The following is a 19882-nucleotide window of genomic DNA, read 5'->3' on the forward strand; positions in this document are numbered from 1 at the left end:
AGATATTACCAGGTTCAATTTACAGATGGGGACACTAAGACTCAGAGATTAAGTAGTTTGCTGGAGTCCAGCTGTAAATCCGCAGCTGGGATTTTAACCCTTGCCTGTCTGACTCCAAAGCTTTTTGTCTTACTGACTGGCTAATGGGTGGGGGCCAAGCTTCCCTCCCCCACCACGTCCGCCATCTTTCTCTGGTACTCACAGCATGAAAGGGACACAAGGAGAGTTAGCAGTAAGGCCAGACTTTATTAAGACAAACTACCCATCATTTTCCTTTTTCCTTCCTGAAAGCCCCATCATCAAAAACTGATCTCATAGAATTTCTAACTCAAGAACACTCGTTTCATAAAACAAACACATCTCAGAGATGGAGAGTCTTTTTCGTTTCATTTTGGAGAGACTCTTCCTGCCAGGGCCACACTATAAATAAAACGGTGTCCGCTCCAGGGACCTGGGATGACCAGTCATTCTTCCTCAATGGCACCCCAATCAGCTCCCTCCACCTCTCCACCCTCACCCTTCTCTCCACCCATCAATAACATCCAACTGTCAGACGAGGAGCCAGGAGACGGGCAGGTGGGGCAAAGGTCCAACCTCCTTCTGATCCTTCACCCTCCTCTGTCCCAACCCCGAATGCCGACCCGTTTAGACAGATGACACTGAAAGCAGTGAGGCTCAGCCCCTCTGCAAGGCATCTGGAGGGGAGGATAGAATGACACACGTTTCTCTAAGGTCTCCTTTCCTTATTTCAGGTCCCCCCTCCCCTTCATCCACCCTGTCAGCGGGTACACACACACACACACACACACACACACTTAAAAAAGTAACCATCTCCCTCTATGTCTCAGTGTCCAATTCTGAGCACCCTTTACTTTCATCCAAAATGGCAACGCATGATGACCGGACTGAATAGAGAAACCAGGCCAGTGCCTGAGGAAGGCAGGGTGTTTCTGCAGTCTCCACCTGGCAGTCTCCTTGGAGCACCAGGGAGACACAAGAATCTGCTCTTAAACGAGAACCCTGCCAAAAGAGCTGGAGATTCCCCTATGCTTCCACGCCCCCCGCTAAATCCTCTAGGGAGAGAGAGAGATCTGGGGGCCTCCATAGCTGTCATCACACCTCTTCTTGGCACTCTAAGGTGACAGTCAGCAGGGGAAATAAATAGGAGGGAAAAGTCAATTTCCAGTATTTTCTCTCCTCTTTAATTTTCATCTTCACAGCAGAATTATTTTTTTTTTCCCAAGGGGAATATGAGAAACACAATGTCCTCTTTGTTTTCATAAAGACCTGGGGAAATTCCACTGGTCTCTGTGGCTGGTGATCTGGTCAGGATCTGAGAGAGGACGACGGCTTCTTGGGCATTCCGGTTGATAAGGTCTTTAGGGGAGCACTGGGTGAACGGCCAAGGGAGGAAGGGAAGGGATGGTTTCTATCACCGGGATGAACTGTAAAAGAGCTGCAGGATGACAGGTGGTGGCAGGAATTCCAGTGGAGTCTGTGCACAGTGACTCCCTCGGAGAGCTCGCGCCCCCTGGGCTGGGTGTACACCCTGGCAGAAGGAAAGGCTGCAACATGGACAAAGTGGGACCTTTGCCAGACGTATATACCAAGGCACTTGTAAAGTTGAGGCTGCTGGTCAAGTTCCAAGGACCTCTTTTTAAGTAAGGCTGAGTAGAGGGAGGGGCTGTCAAGGGCAGTCCAAGGAGACCTCACCACCACTCCAAGGCTTGGCCCAAGAGCACATCTAATGCAGGTTCCTTGATTCGTGCTCTTTCTTGGCTGGGGACTTTGGGTTCTTCCTGGCTGGAGGAAGGGTAATCAGCTCAAGGAACCCATCCGGTGTGTGGCTGGGATGTAAAGAATTGTCCTATCCCTCCCTGGCCAGATCTGCCATGATTGCCTTCCTTTGCCCTGCTCAGTGAGGAATCTGAAAGGCTTCGCTGATACTGGGTAGGGCACGAGCAAAGGACAGCAGCCAGACTGGGTCACCATGTCTCTGACTGAACTCTCAGAGCCCGAGTCATACCTTCTGGAAAAAATGAGCAATGCCATTGAGACCTGGGGCCCAAAAGGAGCAGAGCAGTGATGAGAATGTGAGAGACGGAGTCAGGAGCGATACATCTTCCCTCTCTGAGCCACACTGGAGGGTCACACTGATAGGTCATCGGATCTGGCCTTGCTGCTGGCCTTGCTGAGACGACGCTTGTCACTCTGGTAGCCATGGGGGAGGCGGTGACCTGGGGAGACTCCGTTGGGTACCTCAGGCTTCTGGGCGTAACGGATGTGAATGAAACCGTCCCCAGGAATCTGCTCCTGGCCTCGCACCTGCTCAGTGGCCAGGTTGTCCGTGTTCTGCTGCGAGGCCATCTTGTTACTGAAGGGATTGAAGAATTTCCCCCCGGGGCCGTTTTCCAGGCACTGACTGAAGTCTGGCGGTGGAGTGCAGCTCTGGACAATGCCCGCAGAGGGACCAGGAAGCTGGCACTCAGACAGGCCCTGCCGTGACTTGGCGAATCGCTGTCTGCACTTCTTCCAGCCCAGGTGGTAGAGTTCAGCCAGACTGAGGATGAGGGACAGACCGGCCACAGCCAGCATGAAGACGATGAAGACGTTCTTTTCCGTGGGCCGGGATACGTAGCAGTTGACCGGGTGGGGGCAGGGAGTCCTGCGGCAGACGTGCAGGGTGTCCAGGAAGATCCCGTAGAGAAGGTACTGGCCCACGATGAAGGCCACCTCCATGGTGGTGCGGATCAAGATGCTGCAGACGTAGGTGTTGAGCAGAGTGCCCTGGAGGACGATCTTGCCGTTCACCTCCTCCCAGCAGGACAGCTGTGTCTTCTCAGCCGCGGGGTACTCGTAAGAGCCAGCGCCCCGGACCTCTTTGGCCTTCTCGGCCTCGCGGAGCCTCCGCTTCTCCTGCATGCGCACCGTGTGCATGGCGTGGCCCATGTACAGGAGCGACGGTGTGGACACGAAGATGATCTGCAGCACCCAGTAGCGAATGTGGGAGATGGGGAAGGCCTGGTCGTAGCAGACGTTCTCGCAGCCCGGCTGCATCGTGTCGCACTGGAAGTCGGCCTGCTCGTCCCCCCAGGAAGACTCGGCAGCAGTGCCCAGGACCAGCATGCGGAAGATGAAAAGCACGGTGAGCCAGACCTTGCCGATGACTGTGGAGTGCTTGTGGACTTCCTCTAGGAACTCTCCCAGGAAGCTCCAGTCACCCATCGTGGCTCAGCGGGGGACAGACGCCAAGGCTGCCGCAACTAGGGGAGAGACAGAGAAGGAGGCTAAATGCAAAAATCCGGAAGAGCCCGTCCTGCTGTGGAATTCCACTGGTTCCTACCAATGTGCAACGCAGGACTCAAATTCCCCTTAAAAGCCTCTTATTTCCCCCCTGCCCCCCCCCCCCAGGAAAAAAATAAAAGAAAAAGAAAGAAAAGATTCAAAGTGGTCACGTTAGCAAGATTACAGCAGGGTACACATCAATGGATCCAGAAATGAACAGAGACGCGTGTTACAATGTGGATTCTGTGTTCTTCCCCCCACCCCAGAGATTCTACTTCAGGAAGGTGTGGGTACCCCCCAGCCCCGAATCTGCAGTCCAAGAACCACACACCTGGAGAAACACTGGACTGGAGTCTACAAATGCGACGTGTGGGCATTTACCTCACTGAGTCTGTTTCTTTGTCTGCAAAATGAGGATGGGAATAGCTACACCAGAGGATTTTGAGAATTAAATGAGAGAGGTATGTGATATGCTGAAAATCATACCAGACATGTTCCATGTGTTTCTGTGGCTGTTAGATGGAAGAATACATTTTTATGGCTCCAGAGGGCAGAATTAGATGGAGGAGGAAAGCGTGAGTGGCCAATGTGGCCCCTCAGGGAGCCTCCTTAAACAGTGAGAACCATCCAGCATGGGCCAGCTTATTGGGAGGTGGCGAACAAAAAGTCTCAGTCACACCCGCGAAAGGTACCACAGATGCATGCCCAGCTTTACCCACTGGTAAGCTACAGGCAGTGCCAGTCTGCTACCCCTCAGTGCAGTGCAGCCATCAGCTGTGCAGCCATCAGCTGTGCAGCTCGGCCTGTCCTCCTGCGTGCATACAGAAGGCATCCACACAGGCCTGTTCAGCCTCACATCCAGAATAAATGCCCCAAACCTCTAGGTCCCATACAGAACCTGCCCTCAGCAGGCCCTTGCCTTCTCCTTCAGCCTCACTTCCTGCCTGTCCCCCATAGTTTCCTTTATCCAGCAGGCTAAATCCTGGGAGATTCCCAAATGCCCTCCCCCCAACCACCTCCTACATGCTCCCTCACCCCTAGCTGAATCCCATTTACCCTTCAAAATCAACCCCATCGTTGCTTCTTCCAGCCCCTCTCTGCTCCCTCAAGCTCCTGTTGCAGCTCCAGTGGTGGCCCTGGGAACACTCAGTCTTCTCCTACCACTGCCATCTTGTGTACTCATCCTCTGTCCCCTGTGTTCTTCCTGTAGGGACTCCTGCAGAACAGGGATTGTCTACCTTTGTATCATCCCCTGGCCCAGAGCCCAGCGCAGAGTGGGTGCTTATTACATCTTAGTCGAGGGAACGAGGCGGGTGGCAGCACTGGTGTTTCCTACCCAGTGGCAAACCAATTCCGTAGTCCTTGCCTGGGTCCCATTTGCAGGGTGAGAGGCCACATGTCACTCTCTCAGTCCCCACTGCAGTTAGGTCTCATCGGTGAGGTACCGGGAGAGTCCAACATGGAGGCGGTGCTCTAGGAAAGGTTTTTCCATCCTCTCACCTGAAATCCTCCCTAACCCCACTCTCCATGGACAGGGTTGTGTGAGCCAAGATGTCTCAACTGCCCAGAGAATCTCGGAAATGCCCTGAAGCCTCTGAAACTCTTGAATCTCCAACCTCCAGAATTCCTCTGTGATGAGCAAAGATGTCCTTATGGTTTAAGCCTCGACTCTTAATCAACAGAATGAAAAACAAAAAGTAGGAGGGAACCGAACATAAATGCTCCCTTCTAAGAATCATAAAACCTCAGATTGTGATGGGATCTCAGAGACTGCCAAGTTCAAACCTTGACCTTGACGTCTTTGTTGCCAATGTACTCCCAGTTCCTATCCAAACATTCTTCATGCGTGTGAGGAAAGACAGAGTGGGGGGAGGGGGGAGCCACATTTCACGGTCCAGGCTTCTTTGGCTTCCGAGTGGATACCTTGATAGAGACCAGCCTCCTGGCCTGTGTTCTCCCAGCCCCCCACGCCCCAGAGTATGCAGTCACTGGCAGTGGCAGAGTCCACGAGCGAGCGGAAAAGGCCTTATCTCTGTTCCCTTTCATATCAAAGACCCAGCTAGGTCTTGAGGCCTTTCCTCTGGTTTGTGATCAGACATCTGCCCTTTTCCAAAAGTGGTGAAGGGTCCCCTCCCTTAGCCTCCAAATGTGGAAAAATGTGGAGCGTTTGCTCAAGAGGAAAATGGTTGATTAGATAAGAGTTTGAATGGTCTGTCATCTCTTCTGGGCACATGCACAGCGTTCAGCACCCTCACAATCAGCCACACACGTGCGGGGACAGGGTGTGGTCAGTGTCTGAGCGAAGGAGAGAGGAGACGAAAGAAGGAAAAGACAAGGGGGAGTTGGAAATGGAGAAAAAGAGACCATGTAATGGTTAACAGAAGACGGCTTAGGGGTTAGCTCAGTGGAGTTCAAATGCCTGTTAATGTGTGCTGAGCTTGGAGAAGTTACTGGATCTGTGCCTCAATGTTCTCATCTGCAAAATGGGGATACTATTATTTAGCTCAAAGAGTGTTTTGAGGAGATACGTAGAAAGCACTTGGTACAGTGCTCAGCATAAGAACTGAATAAAAGGCAGCCATTACTAGCAAGGTAAGGGGTTGGGAAGGACAAGAATTGGAGGAGAGAGTAAGGAAGTAGAAAGCAGAGAGAGGTGCATTACAAAAGAGAAGAGAGAAACAGATGGAAAAGCAGGAAAGGGAGAAAGAGAGGAAAACAGAAGTGGAAATAAAAAGGAAATGAAAAGAAAAAAGAAACAAGTGTCATATTCTTGCAGGATTTGGGGCAAGTTTTCCAACTCTCCTCAATCCCTGAAGACATTTCCCTTGATCTTCTGACTCTGTCACTTATTCCTTGCAAGTCGCACAAGGAAGTCTAAAAACAGTTCCAGACAAAGAATGGGATGCTTTGGTTTGGTCTGCCAAGAGGCTTCGCAGCTGAGTCTCTCACGTGTGGTCCCAGAAATCCCATCTGGAAAAAGTGAAGCACAAATACAGAAAGGAATATCATGGAACATCAGAAAGACAGTACTGGAAAGGACGCCTCGTCTGGAGGGAACAAGAGAACCAAGCTGAGGATGGGTGGGGGTGGGACAGACCCGTGGGGCTTTGCAGGCACAAAGGGTAAAGGACCTCTCACTTGTGACTTCCTGGATGACTCACGCAAGGTCACAGAGACTTAAAATTGCTACCACGTAGGAGCTGCTCCGTTTGGGATATGAAGTCAGTTTCCCAGCTACACTGGCCCCCAACCTTAGCCAAAGAAACTTGTAGAATAGATCCTCACGGAGTTTACTGGGTGTATAGTATTTAAATGCTTTGTAGATTATTTATGACCCACTTCTTGGCAGGAAGCGTGTTAGGAGGAGCAAAGGAAGCTGCCCGTGCCATGAATAGATTCTATCAAATACAATGGTAATATATCTTACTGCTTTAGCTTCGGGTTTCACTGGTATCCTACCTCTTACCAAGTCCAAGCTCGAACTTGCACTTGAGACCTTCCACAACACTGCCTCACTCTACCTTTTCTCCCTCGTTCCCCTCACATACTCAACACTGCATACTTCATACTTAAAGCTACACACACATACTGTACATGGCCCACAACGTCTCACCTTTTTATCTTGGTGCCTCATGTTCTCTGCCTACAGTGTTCTTCTTCCCTTTCTTTCATTCACTTAATAAAGTTTATCAAGTGGTTACCAGGTGCTAGGCATCACGCAAAGCACTGAAGATACAGCAGTTAAAAAGACAATCAAAGGGCCGGCCCGGTGGCTCAGGCGGTTAGAGCTCTGCTCCTAACTCTGAAGGCTGCCGGTTCGATTCCCACGTGGGCCAGTGGGCTCTCAACCACAAGGCTGCCGGTTCAATTCCTCGAGTCCCGCAAGGGATGGTGGGCTCCGCCCCCTGCAACTAAGATTGAACATGGCACCTTGAGCTGAGCTGCCTCCCAAATGGCTCAGTTGGTATTGGAGCATGGACTCTCAACCACAAGGTTGGCGGTTCGACTCCTCGACTCTCGACTCGCGCAAGGGATGGGGGGGCTGTGCCTCCTGCAACTAGAAAACGGCAACTGGACCTGGAGCTGAGCTGCGCCCTCCACAACTAAGACTGAAAGGACAACAACTTGACTTGGAAAAAAGGCCTGGAAGTACACACTGTTCCCCAGTGAAGTCCTGTTCCCCTTCCCCAATAAAATAAAACTTAAAAAAAAAAAAAGACAATCAAGGAGTTCCTGCCTTTACTGAGCTCAACCACCTTTATTCCCCTTCACTAAGGGGTCACTAAGGGGAGAGATTAAATGCATAATTGCAGTAAAGCTCGATGTGTTAACATTAAGGAAATACAGGGCATTATGGGAACACATGGCAGGAGGCTGACTCTGGCGTAGGGGGCTGGGGAGGGCCTCATTAGATCAGGGCCTTCCAAAGAGCCCTGGACAATTGAATTCTGCAGCCCCTTTGCAACTGGTACAAGTTCTGAAGTCCCCAAGGCAAAAAGCGAAGGTCCCTAGAACTTGAACAAGGGCATCCCAACTCTGAAGGTTCTTCACTCCAAAACCTTCAACAACCTCTTTTGATGTGTCATATCCTGGGACAAAGCAAACATTTGGGAGGACGCGCTGGGGAACAGGATATGCCGCTTGGATAAGAGGGAAAGGGCCAAAGGAAGGCATTTGTGTGGCATGACATGAATCATTTTATAGCGTTACTTCATGTTATGGCTGGAAATAGAATTCCAGTATCTACATTCCCCACCCCATGCTCCTTCTTACGTGGGCATTGTTACCTCCCTATGTAGCTAGTGTTTCTGAAGAAAACTGATTTAGAGCAGCCCAAACATAAACTCATAGGCAAGACCTCTTCCTCTGACCCCACAAATCTAAGTAGACCGTGGAGAAGTCTTCTCAAGACCTCCGCCCTCTTCGACATCTTCTGAAATCTGAAGACCCTAAATTACCCTGCAGCACATAGGATACATACTTGGTTATATGCTGCCTTACACGTGTTCTCCAAAAGGTTCTTGTTTATCAGCCAACCCGCAAGTAATTTTTTGAGTCCCTGCTATGTGCCCACCACTGTTCTGGGTACTGGAAAATAATACCGAAGAGGTACCAGGCCTGCCGCATATTTGGCCCTCAGTGATTGCTGTTGAATTACTGAAATCGGGCATGAATCATGCCCTCAAGGATTTAACGGCTTTTGCCCTCAAATGGGCAGTAGACTTCTTAAAGTCCGAAGCCCCTATCTTCTACTTTGTATTCTTATTCCATTAGGGTTCTCCCATAAGGTACATAATAAATGCTTTCTTAATGATTGAAAAAACTGTTTGGTGTAGTGGTAATTTTGCAGAGTGATCCTAGGGAGGCTTGTATCTTCCTTCTTCAGTCCAGTGATAAAAAATAAAACTTTACACAGTTCAGAATGTCCTCCTATGTTCTCTTGTAGATTCCAAGAGGGTGGGACCATATTTCTTTGTTCGAGTCTGAATACCTTCAAGACACATAGGCAGTCAATTTTTATTGTTGAAAGGATGAAGCCTTGTGACCACTTTGTGGGCTGATGGTTATTGCCTGTTTTGCAGAGTGAGAGACAGATAGAAAAGATAGGAGACTTGTTCAAAGAACCAAAGACGAATAGGGACAGATCCAGGGTTTCACCCAAGTTTCTGATCAAGTCTGGTGCACACCAGAAAGCTTCCCCCCATCTCCCTCCAAGGGTGGAACCCATTAATTCTTACATCATCCCCTTTGGACCGTCAAAAGCTCCTGCTCACCCTGGGGCAGTGAGTGATTGGAGACATGACTGCCATGTAGTGATAAGACCTGGGGATCAGCTTTTATGCAATCAAGCAAATGTTTATGATGTTTCCTTGAGGTGACCAGCTCTGAGTAGGGGTGCTGAGGGGATTATGGAAAAGAATAAAATTCAATTAAGTTTCACAAAGTGAATTATTTGCTCTACTGGCTGTATATTATCTCTCCAACTCAACCCTGAGCTCCTTGAAGACAAGCGTTCACTATTGTGTCCTCGCTCTGAAATCTCCTTGATGCTTCTTCCCCCTTAGTGTTTAATATTGTGCCTTCCACCTGGTAGTTGATTCATTTACTTTGAGAGAATGACAACAGTGATGAATGACAGCATTTGGGTCACTCAGGACACCTCATGACAGCAGATGGGAGTCCCTGAGAAGGTAGCCCAGGGGCACCTGCATGGTGACCATGGTGGCCAGGATACCAGGGAGACAAAAACCACTGAGCCTTCCCTCTGCCCATGAGAGAGCCCTCCACCTGGCTGAGCAGGACTGGACGTGTCCAGAGCAGAGACTCCACGGGCAAGGACTAGTCCTCTGCCCCCTCCCCCAGAGCACTGGGAAACTCACCCCAGTTTGTCAAAATTAGATGAGATGACCACTCTGCAGAGTCTGAGTCTAATTCTGGACAGTGACACATGTTCTGGGCAGGATCGAACCGAGCTCTGGTTCTCAACAAAGGTCGTTATTCACAGTCATAATAACAACCCCTGGCCCCACGCTGTCTGTCCTTCTGCTCACCATACCGTGGAATGTGGTGGGGGGAGGGCTGCCTTGCTTCCCAATTAAGAGAATTCTGTTATAATAAGACCCAAATGTTGTCCCTGAAAGGATGCCTTAGCCACAGTGTCGTGTCCATGCAGCTCAGTTCAGAAAGTGTCTATGGAGCTCCTGAGCCATGGCAGACATCACAGGTGGCTTTATCGAGTCAAACGCCAAGTATGGCCGTCATCTCAGAACTCTTCCGTACCTTATGCGCTAGTGTACATCTTTCAGATGTCCCCTTGCCCCGGGAGTTTCTCCCTAAAATGGATCCATAGGGAGAATTACATGAGGAAGTGGTCGTGAGCTCAGCTACCTCAGTAACCTTCATTATCCTTGGAGATGCCCTGCTCCGTTTTCTAGTTCACCCGGCGTCACACAAAGAGAGAATTTGAATCTGGGTGATCGTAGTAATAATAAAATAAGCTAGCACTTACTGAGTGTCTTCCACGTGCCAGGCACTCTGCACGTTTCTTCCTATATATTTTCTCATTTGATTCTCACAATGGCCTGAGGAAGTAGGGGACTGTCCCCCTCCCCTTTTTCCAGAGCTCAGAGAGGGTGACTTCAGCTCACAGTGCTAGTGAGTGGTGGAGTTGGCTTCAAACCCCGCTCTTGTCTTGTCTGGCAACGGTGCTAGACTCTCCCTAAATCGCCCGAAGTCCCTTTCTAGAAAATTCTTACCAGTCAAAGTCCCGCCACTCTTACCTAAGATGTCTGCCACGTGGGTGTTTGTGAGGTAACTGTTAGAACAGGGAGTTGGTTTGTAAATGGTTGGGGTCATGCCTCCATTTTGAGTTTGCTTTCTTTCCCTGACTTAGGGTTGGGGAACCCACTCCAGCCTCAGGGAAGACAACCAAGTGTCTGATACAGATACAGCGATTGAGTTGGGCAATATGGGCAACTGTCTGAGAATTAGAAGTCCAATGGGGCCTGCACCCCTGAACCTTGATCACTGTAGAGGGGAGATGGACGTAGAGATGAGTGAGAGAGGAGGAGAAAGAGACAGATGGCTGAGACAAAGTATCACTTTAGTTTTCCTCCCACTCCAGCCAATGGCAGATCATTAACTCCTCTTTCAATGTAATTATTTTATTCTGACAAGGACAGAGTGATCCATTCAGAGACACCCTGTGGGCAGGCAGACAGTTGTTCCAAAGCCAAGGAAGTGGAAAGGAGCAGGCAAAGTGGAGAAAGAGAATGATGCCAGGGTGAATCATTTTTCTTCTTAAACTGTTGACAGGAGAAATATTTATAAGGAGCGGATGGGACGGGGTGGCAAATGGAGATTTTCAATTACAAGGAACTATTGGGAGGTCTTTAGTAATTATCCCGAGAGGGTTGATTCGCACCTATGCAGTTATTAACGAAAATTATATTTATGAAATGTTTACATTTCCTTATTAGTGCCACCATCTTGTCATAGATTCATAGCACAGTAAAGCTGAAAGGAATCCAGGAATGAATCAAACACAACCCCTTATTTTTATACAAGACGAAGACGAGGATCCAGGGACGTTAGGTAACAGCAATAACAGAGACCACTAAGCTGAGTGTTTCCCATGTGTCCAACTCTACTTTCTAACCCTTACATTAAACTGTGCTAAGAAACCAGTCTCGTCCCATTTTACAGATGGAAAACGGAGGCTCAGAGGCTAAGTCACTCGTACAAAGTCACAGAACTAGCAAACGCCCCCTAAAGGACTTGAAACCAGTATACCTGACTCGAAAGCCTACATTCTGTGTCTCTAAAAGGGAAAGAAAATCAGGGCAGCCCTAGGACTGACAGCTGGTGACAGACACATGGCTAAAACTCCAGTCTCTTCACTCCCCGCACAGGGCTTTTTCTACGTTCCCCCGAAGAGGCCCAGGGTTTTTCCGTTTCGCCTCTGGCGTGTTGGCTGGCCATCTCTTGCATATGCTATTCCTAGAATTAATGATTGCATTGGGGCCCTCAGCCCACAGTGGTCAGGATTCCCAGACTTTAGCATCTGCCACCATTTGGCCAGAATTCACATATAGAAAGTTATTTCCTTTTTTAGCCAGTAAGTGCTCTTGGCTGCGGCAGTGTCTACTGCCGGGCTCTGGTGTTCCATTGATGTCAGATCATAACAAGAGCAAAGGAAACAGAAACAGTGAGGTGGTGGGGCTCATGGTTCCTAAGAAATAGCGGGATTCGAACCCTGCCTCCCTCATGCGCCAGTTGTGTGACCTTAGGCAAGTCACTTAATCTCTCAGTTTCCTCCTCATTTGAAAAACAAGGGGATGTTTATTCATGGAGATTAAACAATATGTGGATTTGTGGAGTCACCTCAAACAGTATCTGACACATCGCACATACTCAATAGTGTTAGTTTGTTTTTCTTTTCTGACATTTCCCATAAAAACTCCTCTCAAATATGATCCAACTTGCTGCAGAATTTGAAAGTACAGCAGGATGGTGAGGGTGACACGGCGAGGACCATCGCGTGGCACCAGGTAGGGGAGGGGGACTGTCAGAGGTGGCAAAAACACAAGCAATGGGAAGGATTTTAATTTAACTATAAGTTGATTATTTCACTAGGCAAGAAATGACCAGGGTGAAGAGGTAGGGAGTGCAGGGCTCTGCTCAGATAAGGCTTCTCTCGTTCCTGTGATTGGTCCAGGCTGCCTCCGAACTTTGCTTTAATTCACGCTTTTGAGCCTGGAGGTGACTCCCATCCGCCCAAGTTATAAAATATGTGATTCCTTCCTTCTGAGAAGCGGCAACACTTTCGAATCTAGTCACCAATCTGAAGGCGTGCCCACAATGGCAGGTTTGAAACTGGCTCAGTTCTACTTGGAAGAGAAACGGGAGGTTGTCTGCTCCCTGCTCTGAGGGGAAGGGGCGTCCCGACCCATAACCACATCTGCCCTCTCTGAATCGTGAAGCTCTAAATCATGAAGATGCTAGGTTCAATGAAGATTCTAGAATCTTCTGTGACCAAGAGCCTCATAAGAGAGGCTCTTTCCGGTTCCAGCTCTTTCTTTGTGACTCTAGACAAGACCGAACTCGGTTCACTTGTGTGTAAAACCAAGTGCTTGAGCTGGACAGTTGCTTAGGTCCTTCTAGCTCTAAGTTAAAACATCTGGGGACAATTGTGACGGTATAGCAAGTTAGTGACAAAGCCAAGAGGCGAATAGAGATTTTCTGACTCTCAGTTTAGAGGTCGGCAAAAGTAGTCCCAGAAAAAAAAATCTGCAGTCATCGAAACCCAGCAGTACTTTCTCAGAATTACATGTCAGAGCGAGCATTCACAGGGGAAAGGCCTTTGCATCAAATGAGATGCAATTCAAAGAGACTTGGGCCAAGGGCAGGGTGACCTGGATTCACCCTGTTTTTCTGTTGTTCATTGAGCACTTAGTATGTGATTGCCATTTGAAATACATTATTTTATTTCATCCTCATAAAACCTTACAAGGAAGGTATTTACTAACCCCTTTGGCAGACAAAGAAACTGAGGATCAGAGATGGTAAATAAGTCACCAAGGGTCACACAGTTGAAATTCTAACTCATGTGACTCTGCATACCCAGGCTCGCCCTCTGCCCTACCCCTGAACACAAGTTCTGAGGTCCCTCTGAGCTAACTTCACACCTGTGGTTCTGAGACCTCCTGACTCCATTTCCTTATGAAGGTGAATGGATTGTTGAAGCTAAAGTTTTCTTGCTCATAATTTGCTAATATGTCAGAAACAACTGATTCTCAAAGTGGCATCAAGCAATCATTTGCCAGGCACCCGCAGCTTCGGACTGCAGAAAGTAAGTCAGTGTCTTTCCTGGGAGACGTGAAGCTTTCCGGCAAGAATGGGCATCTCTCCCCTTTGGTCAGCTCAATCCTTGAGCCTAAGATGAGGCCAGTTCCCACAGAGAGCTGCTGGGATCCCCTTGGGACAAAGGACAGAGCCAGGGCCTGGGGTCTCACTGGCCCCGAGGACTGCAGGTCTTGTAATTCCTGTCCTGAAACAGACAGGCTCCCTGTCCTGTTTTAATTGCCTGGGCCCAGAAGTGGGATCAGCCAGGATCCGAGAGGCCAGGCTGCACTCTGGCAGCCCCACTGGCTGCAAGAGCCCAGAACTTTCCACTGCTTGTGCCCCACACCAGCCAGCAGCGATGATGAGGAACGGGGTAGGCCAGTGGGTGTCACTGGCAGAAAATAGGGCTGTAGAGATGCTGAGTGGAAGAAGCCGGAAGGGTTGGGGAGAGACAGAGTCTCAGAACCACAGCCAAGGATGGAAGCCGGACGAGCCCGAGGTGGGACTGAGCAGAGCAACGGAACTGGCCCTGATGCCCTGTGTCATCTCCAACAAGTCACTTCCCTTTTCTAGGCTTTGCTGTCATTCTTTGTCAAAGGAGAGGTTGGCTGGCAATCTGAGAGACCTCTTCAGTTCTAATGGCTTAGGACTTGAGGCCAGGACCAAGAGGGGGGACAGAAGCGAGGCAGCTGGAACACAAGAATGAGGACCAGTGTCCGGAGCCCAGCAGGACCATCTCTGGGGCTCCGAGGTAGTGGCCAGGCGGGGCAGCATGACGGCTACTCCATGGCTCTGGGTGAGGGGATGCCCAGGGTGTGCCCGGTTGGAAACCAGGGGACACACCTCCTGGTGGTCTCTGCTATGCGTGCTGTGGTCACTGGGACGGCTCCTTGGCAGCTGCTGAGAGAGGAAAAAGCTTGGAGGGACAGCCAGGGGAGCAGGCTCCGAGCAGCTCTGGGGAACCTGGCAGGAAGGTGGAAAGTTCAGAGCTGTCCCTAGAGAACAGTGAATCAGGGTCTGGGCTGGGTCGGGACTCGGGGGCATTGGGTGGAAGAGATGCATGCCGCTTGGCCTGCTGATGTAGAAGTCCGGCTGGGACGCCTCTAAATACCAGCTCGTGTCCCCAGGGGTGAGCCCCCCTCACCCCCACCAGGCAGGCAGAAGTGCCGCAACTCCGAACACTAGCCTGGCCTCTACTCTGTTCAGTCCCGCTGGGTCTCTCCCAGGTCCCCTGATGCCACACCCAGTGCCCCTCACACGGCCCTTCCTTCTCTCGAGCCAGTCGGACCCAGTGCGCCAGCCAGAGCCTCATTCAGGAAACAGCCCCGTGAGATGCTGAGGGGTAAGAAGCAGGAGTCCCTCCATTATGAGATACTGGCAGCGACAGTAAAGGAAAAACTGAACAAAGGCACAGTAAGGACGTAGAAGCCTTGTGTCAAGCTTCCCTTTTTCAGTGATTCTGAGTTGCGTTGAGTCTAAGGAATCATAGCCTCGTACAATGTTACTGCAGAATAAAACCAAAGGGATCCTTCCACTTCAAGTCCTTCATGAGGAAACTGAGGCCCAGATGGGGGAAGGGTCTGGCCCAAGGTCACCCAGCCACTGAGTGCCCCAGAACTCAGGTCTCCCGGCCCCTGCGTCTGGGTTCTTGCACCACAGGCTTAGAAGAGCGGGCAAGGAGCTGACAGAAACCACTGTGCCCTGCGGCCTTTGCCCTGCACCCAGGAGGAAAGGAGACCTGCAGTGGGCGCCTGTCCCGGCTCCAGCTCCGGCTCCGGGTCTCACCAGCCTCTTTCCTCCGACAGGACAGCGAGTGGCAGGCCAGATCACTCACAATGCACAGCGGGGACATGATCCTCTGCAGGAAACTAAGCAGGGAATATTTTTAAACCATCCAACATGCCTTAGGGGGAAAAAAAATCAAAACACTCCCCTAGATGTTGCGGAAAGCATTTCAAAAAAGATTCCAAGCCTAGAGGAAGCATCGTAAAACAGTGATGGTTTTTTTAAAGGGCCAATTCCATCTTAACAACAGTGCTTGGAAATGGACTGGGGGCCCCGTGTGAGATGCCCCTGGAGCACTGCAGCTCTGCAGGGGTGGACTAACTCCTGGGACCCTCCACTCACCTTTCTACAGCTCCTTGTAAACCAAGTAAGTAATTTATCTCGGCTTCATAAATCAGCCTCCTTAATCTACTCAAACCCCCATCCCAGGGCGCACTGAGGGGGCTAGGGAATGAACCCACAGGTACAGAGAAAGCGTTGCTCTTACCCAGCCTGGATTTCCAGGCTCTCTCCTCTGGCCCCTTCCCATGCACTAGTAGTTTTATCTCTTAAAGTTCAAGTCCACCCTTACCTTCTCTTGCTCCTCGCTGGAATTTCCGTTGCCTTCTTCGTCCTCTGGCCGCCTCTTCTCTGCCTGCCCACTGTCCCTTGCTCTTGAGCCTGTCAGTTGTTCCTCTTCCACCCTCTTTTTAATCGGTATCTGTCTCTCTCCCTCCTCCCACCTCTTCCTACTCTCTCTCTCCACCCCCTTCTCCCTCTGGGTCCCTCCCTCCCCTCTCTCTTTTGTCCTCTTAGACTCTTTGCTCATTTAAAACCTTTTCTTCCCTCTACCTCCTTGTAGCCTCTCCTCGCCACCACGTTCTCCCCAGAAGGAGACAGCGCCCTTCTCCTCCCCCACTGCCCTCCTGCTGTCACTGTGGCCACAGTCCTTGCATTCACCCTGGCTGCTGGTGCACCATGGCCTCCGGCTTTCCCTGCCCACCTCTCTGCTGAGCCTCCTGAAGCTGCTCAGGCCAGGGCGCGAAAACTGGCACCACCCAGGAGATTTCTCTTCCCCATCCTTTGCCTACTGTCAATCATGGAGCAGGGCTTCCTGGGACTTCTGCTATGTCTGCGTTAGTGAGCTGAGCACAGCTGGTGTGGAAAACATGGTCTCCCGAATTACATCCACCGGCACCCAGAATAGACACCAGGGGTCACCTGACAACCCCAAAGCACAAGGAGGGGCATCCTCACCGCTTGGGGTCACATTTTCTCCTCCTCCACTGACGAGAAGAAAGAACCAGGCACTAGGGTCGGGGCGACATGTATATAATTTTTATTTTTCCTAAATCATCCCAACTTCCAATTCTACAAGGTAGACATTTCCACAGTTCACGTTTGAGGAAACTGAGGTTCAGAGAAATCAAGTAACGTGATCGTGGTGACCCAGTTAGTAAAGGTTAGAGTCAGGATTAGAAGTTTTAGCCAATGCCCAAATTCACCACGTTGCTATTGCCACAAAAGCATGCCGGTCTCCCAGCTGGAATTGAGCCGATGGAAGTATGGTTGTCTCTTGTGATATCACTGTCACTGTGAGCAGATTCAAAAACTGAGGCATCTCTCCCCTCAAACTCCCCTCAAACTCCCCTCATCCTCAACTGCTTTCCTCACCTCAACCGAAGCACTTAGCTGGACCCACAGGAGTGTGACAAATATCAACAACAGGGGTTGCTATGAATGGATGGAAACCAGACAAGCCAATGACCAAGAGCCCACCAATTGTGTGAGCTAGAAGAAACCCCCCCAGAGATCATCTGGAAGAAGCCAGGGAAACTGAGGCCCGGCGACTCAAGGCCACTTGTCAATGTCACACAGAGTAAAGTCAGTGGCAGAGGCAGGACCAGGACAGGACCTAGATCCATTCCTTTGTTCCACCTTCACATGTTGCGCCATAGACAACTAATGAGTGTGTGTAAAGCTCTTAGAACAATGTCTGAGGCATGGTAAGTGCTATAGATGTGACTACAAAACACAATACAATACAGTACAGTGCCTGTTTCCTCCTGCCTGTACCTACCCTGGCTGGACCAGACCCCCGGGACAGAATTCAGCATGTGAAACCATAGAAAGCCCTGGGTGATACCCAGTTTCTTCTCCAAAACAAAGATTGTCGCCACAGTTGGCTTTGTTCTTACATGTCAGCCACTCCCCCAGAGACAGCGAGTTAGAGAACCCCTGAGTCTCAGTAGAAAGATAATCTGAGAGTGGGGACGGTTTCATGGACTATTAATTCCTCGATCATTGCCTGCCAAGGGAGACCCTCACTGGGGATAGAGCTGGGGGGAAAAGGGGGTGCCATTTTCCTCTGAATGCCCAGAAGGAAAGAATTGCAGAGATGTAGGCACACCCGTGATCCTGGAAGAGAGCCTGGGACGCAGAAGGTAAATGAGCCCACCCTGCTTAGCAGGCAGAGGAGCAAAGTGGTGAAGAAACTGGGTGGGTGGCTGGAGTCGATCCAGGGAGTCAGAATGAGGGCTGAGAAGAGATCGAGGTTTTGAACTCGGATCCTCCCAACTCCAGGAATTCAAGCAGCCCTCCTGCCAGGCACTCCACTCTAGATGGCATATAGGACAGAGTGTATTCTGATGGCCCAAAGCTAAGCTGCTTTGGCAAGGTCTTCAGAGGTCCACTTTAGTCCTCACCTGGGTCCCTCCCTAGCTCAGTAAGTTTCTGATGAAATTAAGGAAAATGTCATTTGGGCTATGGATCCAGAGTGATTGTCTAAAGAGGCTGAATCTGGCTGTCACGACATATCTAAGAAGGACACCGTGAGCAGATACCCAATGCCCCAGAAAAGGAGGTGTAGGACAAGGGCCAGGCTGGGAACTAAGGGTCTGCCAAGCTCTCCTTTGCATCCTCACGTTCTGCTTAAGAAAGGGTCTTAGAAAGAGGTGTTGAAGTCTGTATTCTATACATTAAAAAACATGGAGATGCAAAGAGTGTTTGGAGAGGGAGCCAAAATCTGATCAAAGAATTGGTAAATAATACCTGCAAGGAAAGATGGCAGAAGTGGGCTGTTACTCGGCATGGAATACAATGTGCCAGGCTTTGAAGGAGGCGTACTTCACATTCTTCTACTTGGAGATGAAAAGACAGGAAGATGACCTTCTAAAGGTCATCTGAACTATCCATCAGGGTCCCCTGGACAAGGATTCATTATCCTCCTATGGGCTCTGCCTATCCTCCGTGGGAGACAGGGCCATCCTTTAGCCATAGGAAGCTGACATTTTGGTTGCAGAAAAGAGCTAGTTAGACAAAATAATTAGTATAAATGACAGTATTCTATATGTACTTGTCCTCAATACATAATGATATAACAGTGTTAAATTACGTGAGAAAAAAAAAATCATTTGGAAAACAAATTCATCAAGAGTGATCTCTTTGTTGAACTATAATGAAGGGGCCAGGGAGAGGCCCGTTTCATTGAAGGACTTCTATGGACCAGGCTTTTTGACCTCACAACACTGCGCAATAGATACTGTGATATTTCCATTCTACAGAGAAGAAAATTCCGACTCAGAGACATTTAGCAACTTACTCAAGATTATTCAGTTAATAAGTGGAGGAAAGGTCTGCCTGGTGCCAAAGGTCAGGCGCTTTCTCCCCCTAGGCTGTAGAGGAAATTCTCATGACACCCAATGGCCTGGTTAGAGAGGAGGGGACAGGGCTCTGCAGGTGGGAGCAAACAGACGGCAAGAAGAATGGAGTCCAACCCCAGCAGGCGACATTGAGTTTGTCCGTAACTATGAAGGTGGTGCTGTACAGTATAAGATTTCCAGGAAGAAACACAGCCCCCTCTTCTACAGTCTTTTAAAGGTGGCATTTTGAAAATTGCTTCTCCTTAGAGACAAGAGGGCAAATGAGGAGACTTTCCAATGTCTCCTCTCCCCAATGAATCTCTAACTCTACGAGTATCCTTCCCAAGACATGGTGGTCCAGATGTTTAAAGGGCCTTCCCCCTCAGAGCCTACAATAGTAACATACCAATACGTTCTGTCAGCATCTAATTGTGAGAGCAGTGAGTCCCCTGGGCCTCCTTGGAGGGCATAAGTGGGTAGTAATTGGAGCCATGATTCGTAGGCTGAGGTCACACTTTCCTGCTGGTGGAGATGCAGGCACCGCAGGCATAAGCTGTCCCCTTTAAGACTTAACTTTCCAGATAGCAGCTAACATGGGCCAGAGCATGCTATTCCAAGAAGCAGAAAGAAAAATAAACAAACAAACATAGACTTCCTTGTCTCTGGTACTTTGGTCTATGAGTCTTTGCTCAACACATCTCAAGTTTTAATCCTAAAGAAAAGGTCAGAGTCACGTCCATACCTCTGCTTGGGAGGAAGGCTGATGTGATCTTTTGGGATCCCAAACTGTAGAACTCTTTCACGGTGGGCTCGGGCCAGCGGGCTTCATGGACGTGAGACTAAGAGGA

At 49.8% G+C, this 19882-nt stretch overlaps 1 protein-coding gene across 3 annotated transcripts; it reads right to left on the bottom strand.

The window, feature by feature from the left end:
• Window positions 1–226: 226 nt before the first annotated feature.
• GJA5 (gap junction protein alpha 5) lies at window positions 227–16589 on the bottom strand. Of its 3 annotated transcripts, XM_019740063.3 has the most exons (3): window positions 15986–16121; window positions 15368–15497; window positions 227–3263 (listed from the first exon to the last, which is right to left on the bottom strand). In XM_019740063.3, exon 3 carries the CDS (start codon window positions 3223–3225, stop codon window positions 2149–2151), a length of 1077 nt encoding a protein of 358 aa, XP_019595622.1. In that variant the 5' UTR covers window positions 3226–3263; window positions 15368–15497; window positions 15986–16121; the 3' UTR covers window positions 227–2148. The 3 variants fall into 3 exon arrangements, with proteins under 3 accessions (XP_019595622.1, XP_019595621.1, XP_074174783.1); XM_019740062.3 differs by lacking the exon at window positions 15368–15497 and having other exon boundaries at window positions 15986–16589; XM_074318682.2 differs by lacking the exon at window positions 15368–15497 and having other exon boundaries at window positions 1180–6255; window positions 15986–16110.
• Between the last annotated feature and the right edge of the window lie 3293 nt (window positions 16590–19882).

The sequence above is a fragment of the Rhinolophus sinicus genome, chromosome 7 (genome assembly GCF_057876585.1).
Source record: "Rhinolophus sinicus isolate RSI-liver-muscle chromosome 7, RSI-T2T, whole genome shotgun sequence".
Taxonomy (NCBI): domain Eukaryota; kingdom Metazoa; phylum Chordata; class Mammalia; order Chiroptera; family Rhinolophidae; genus Rhinolophus; species Rhinolophus sinicus.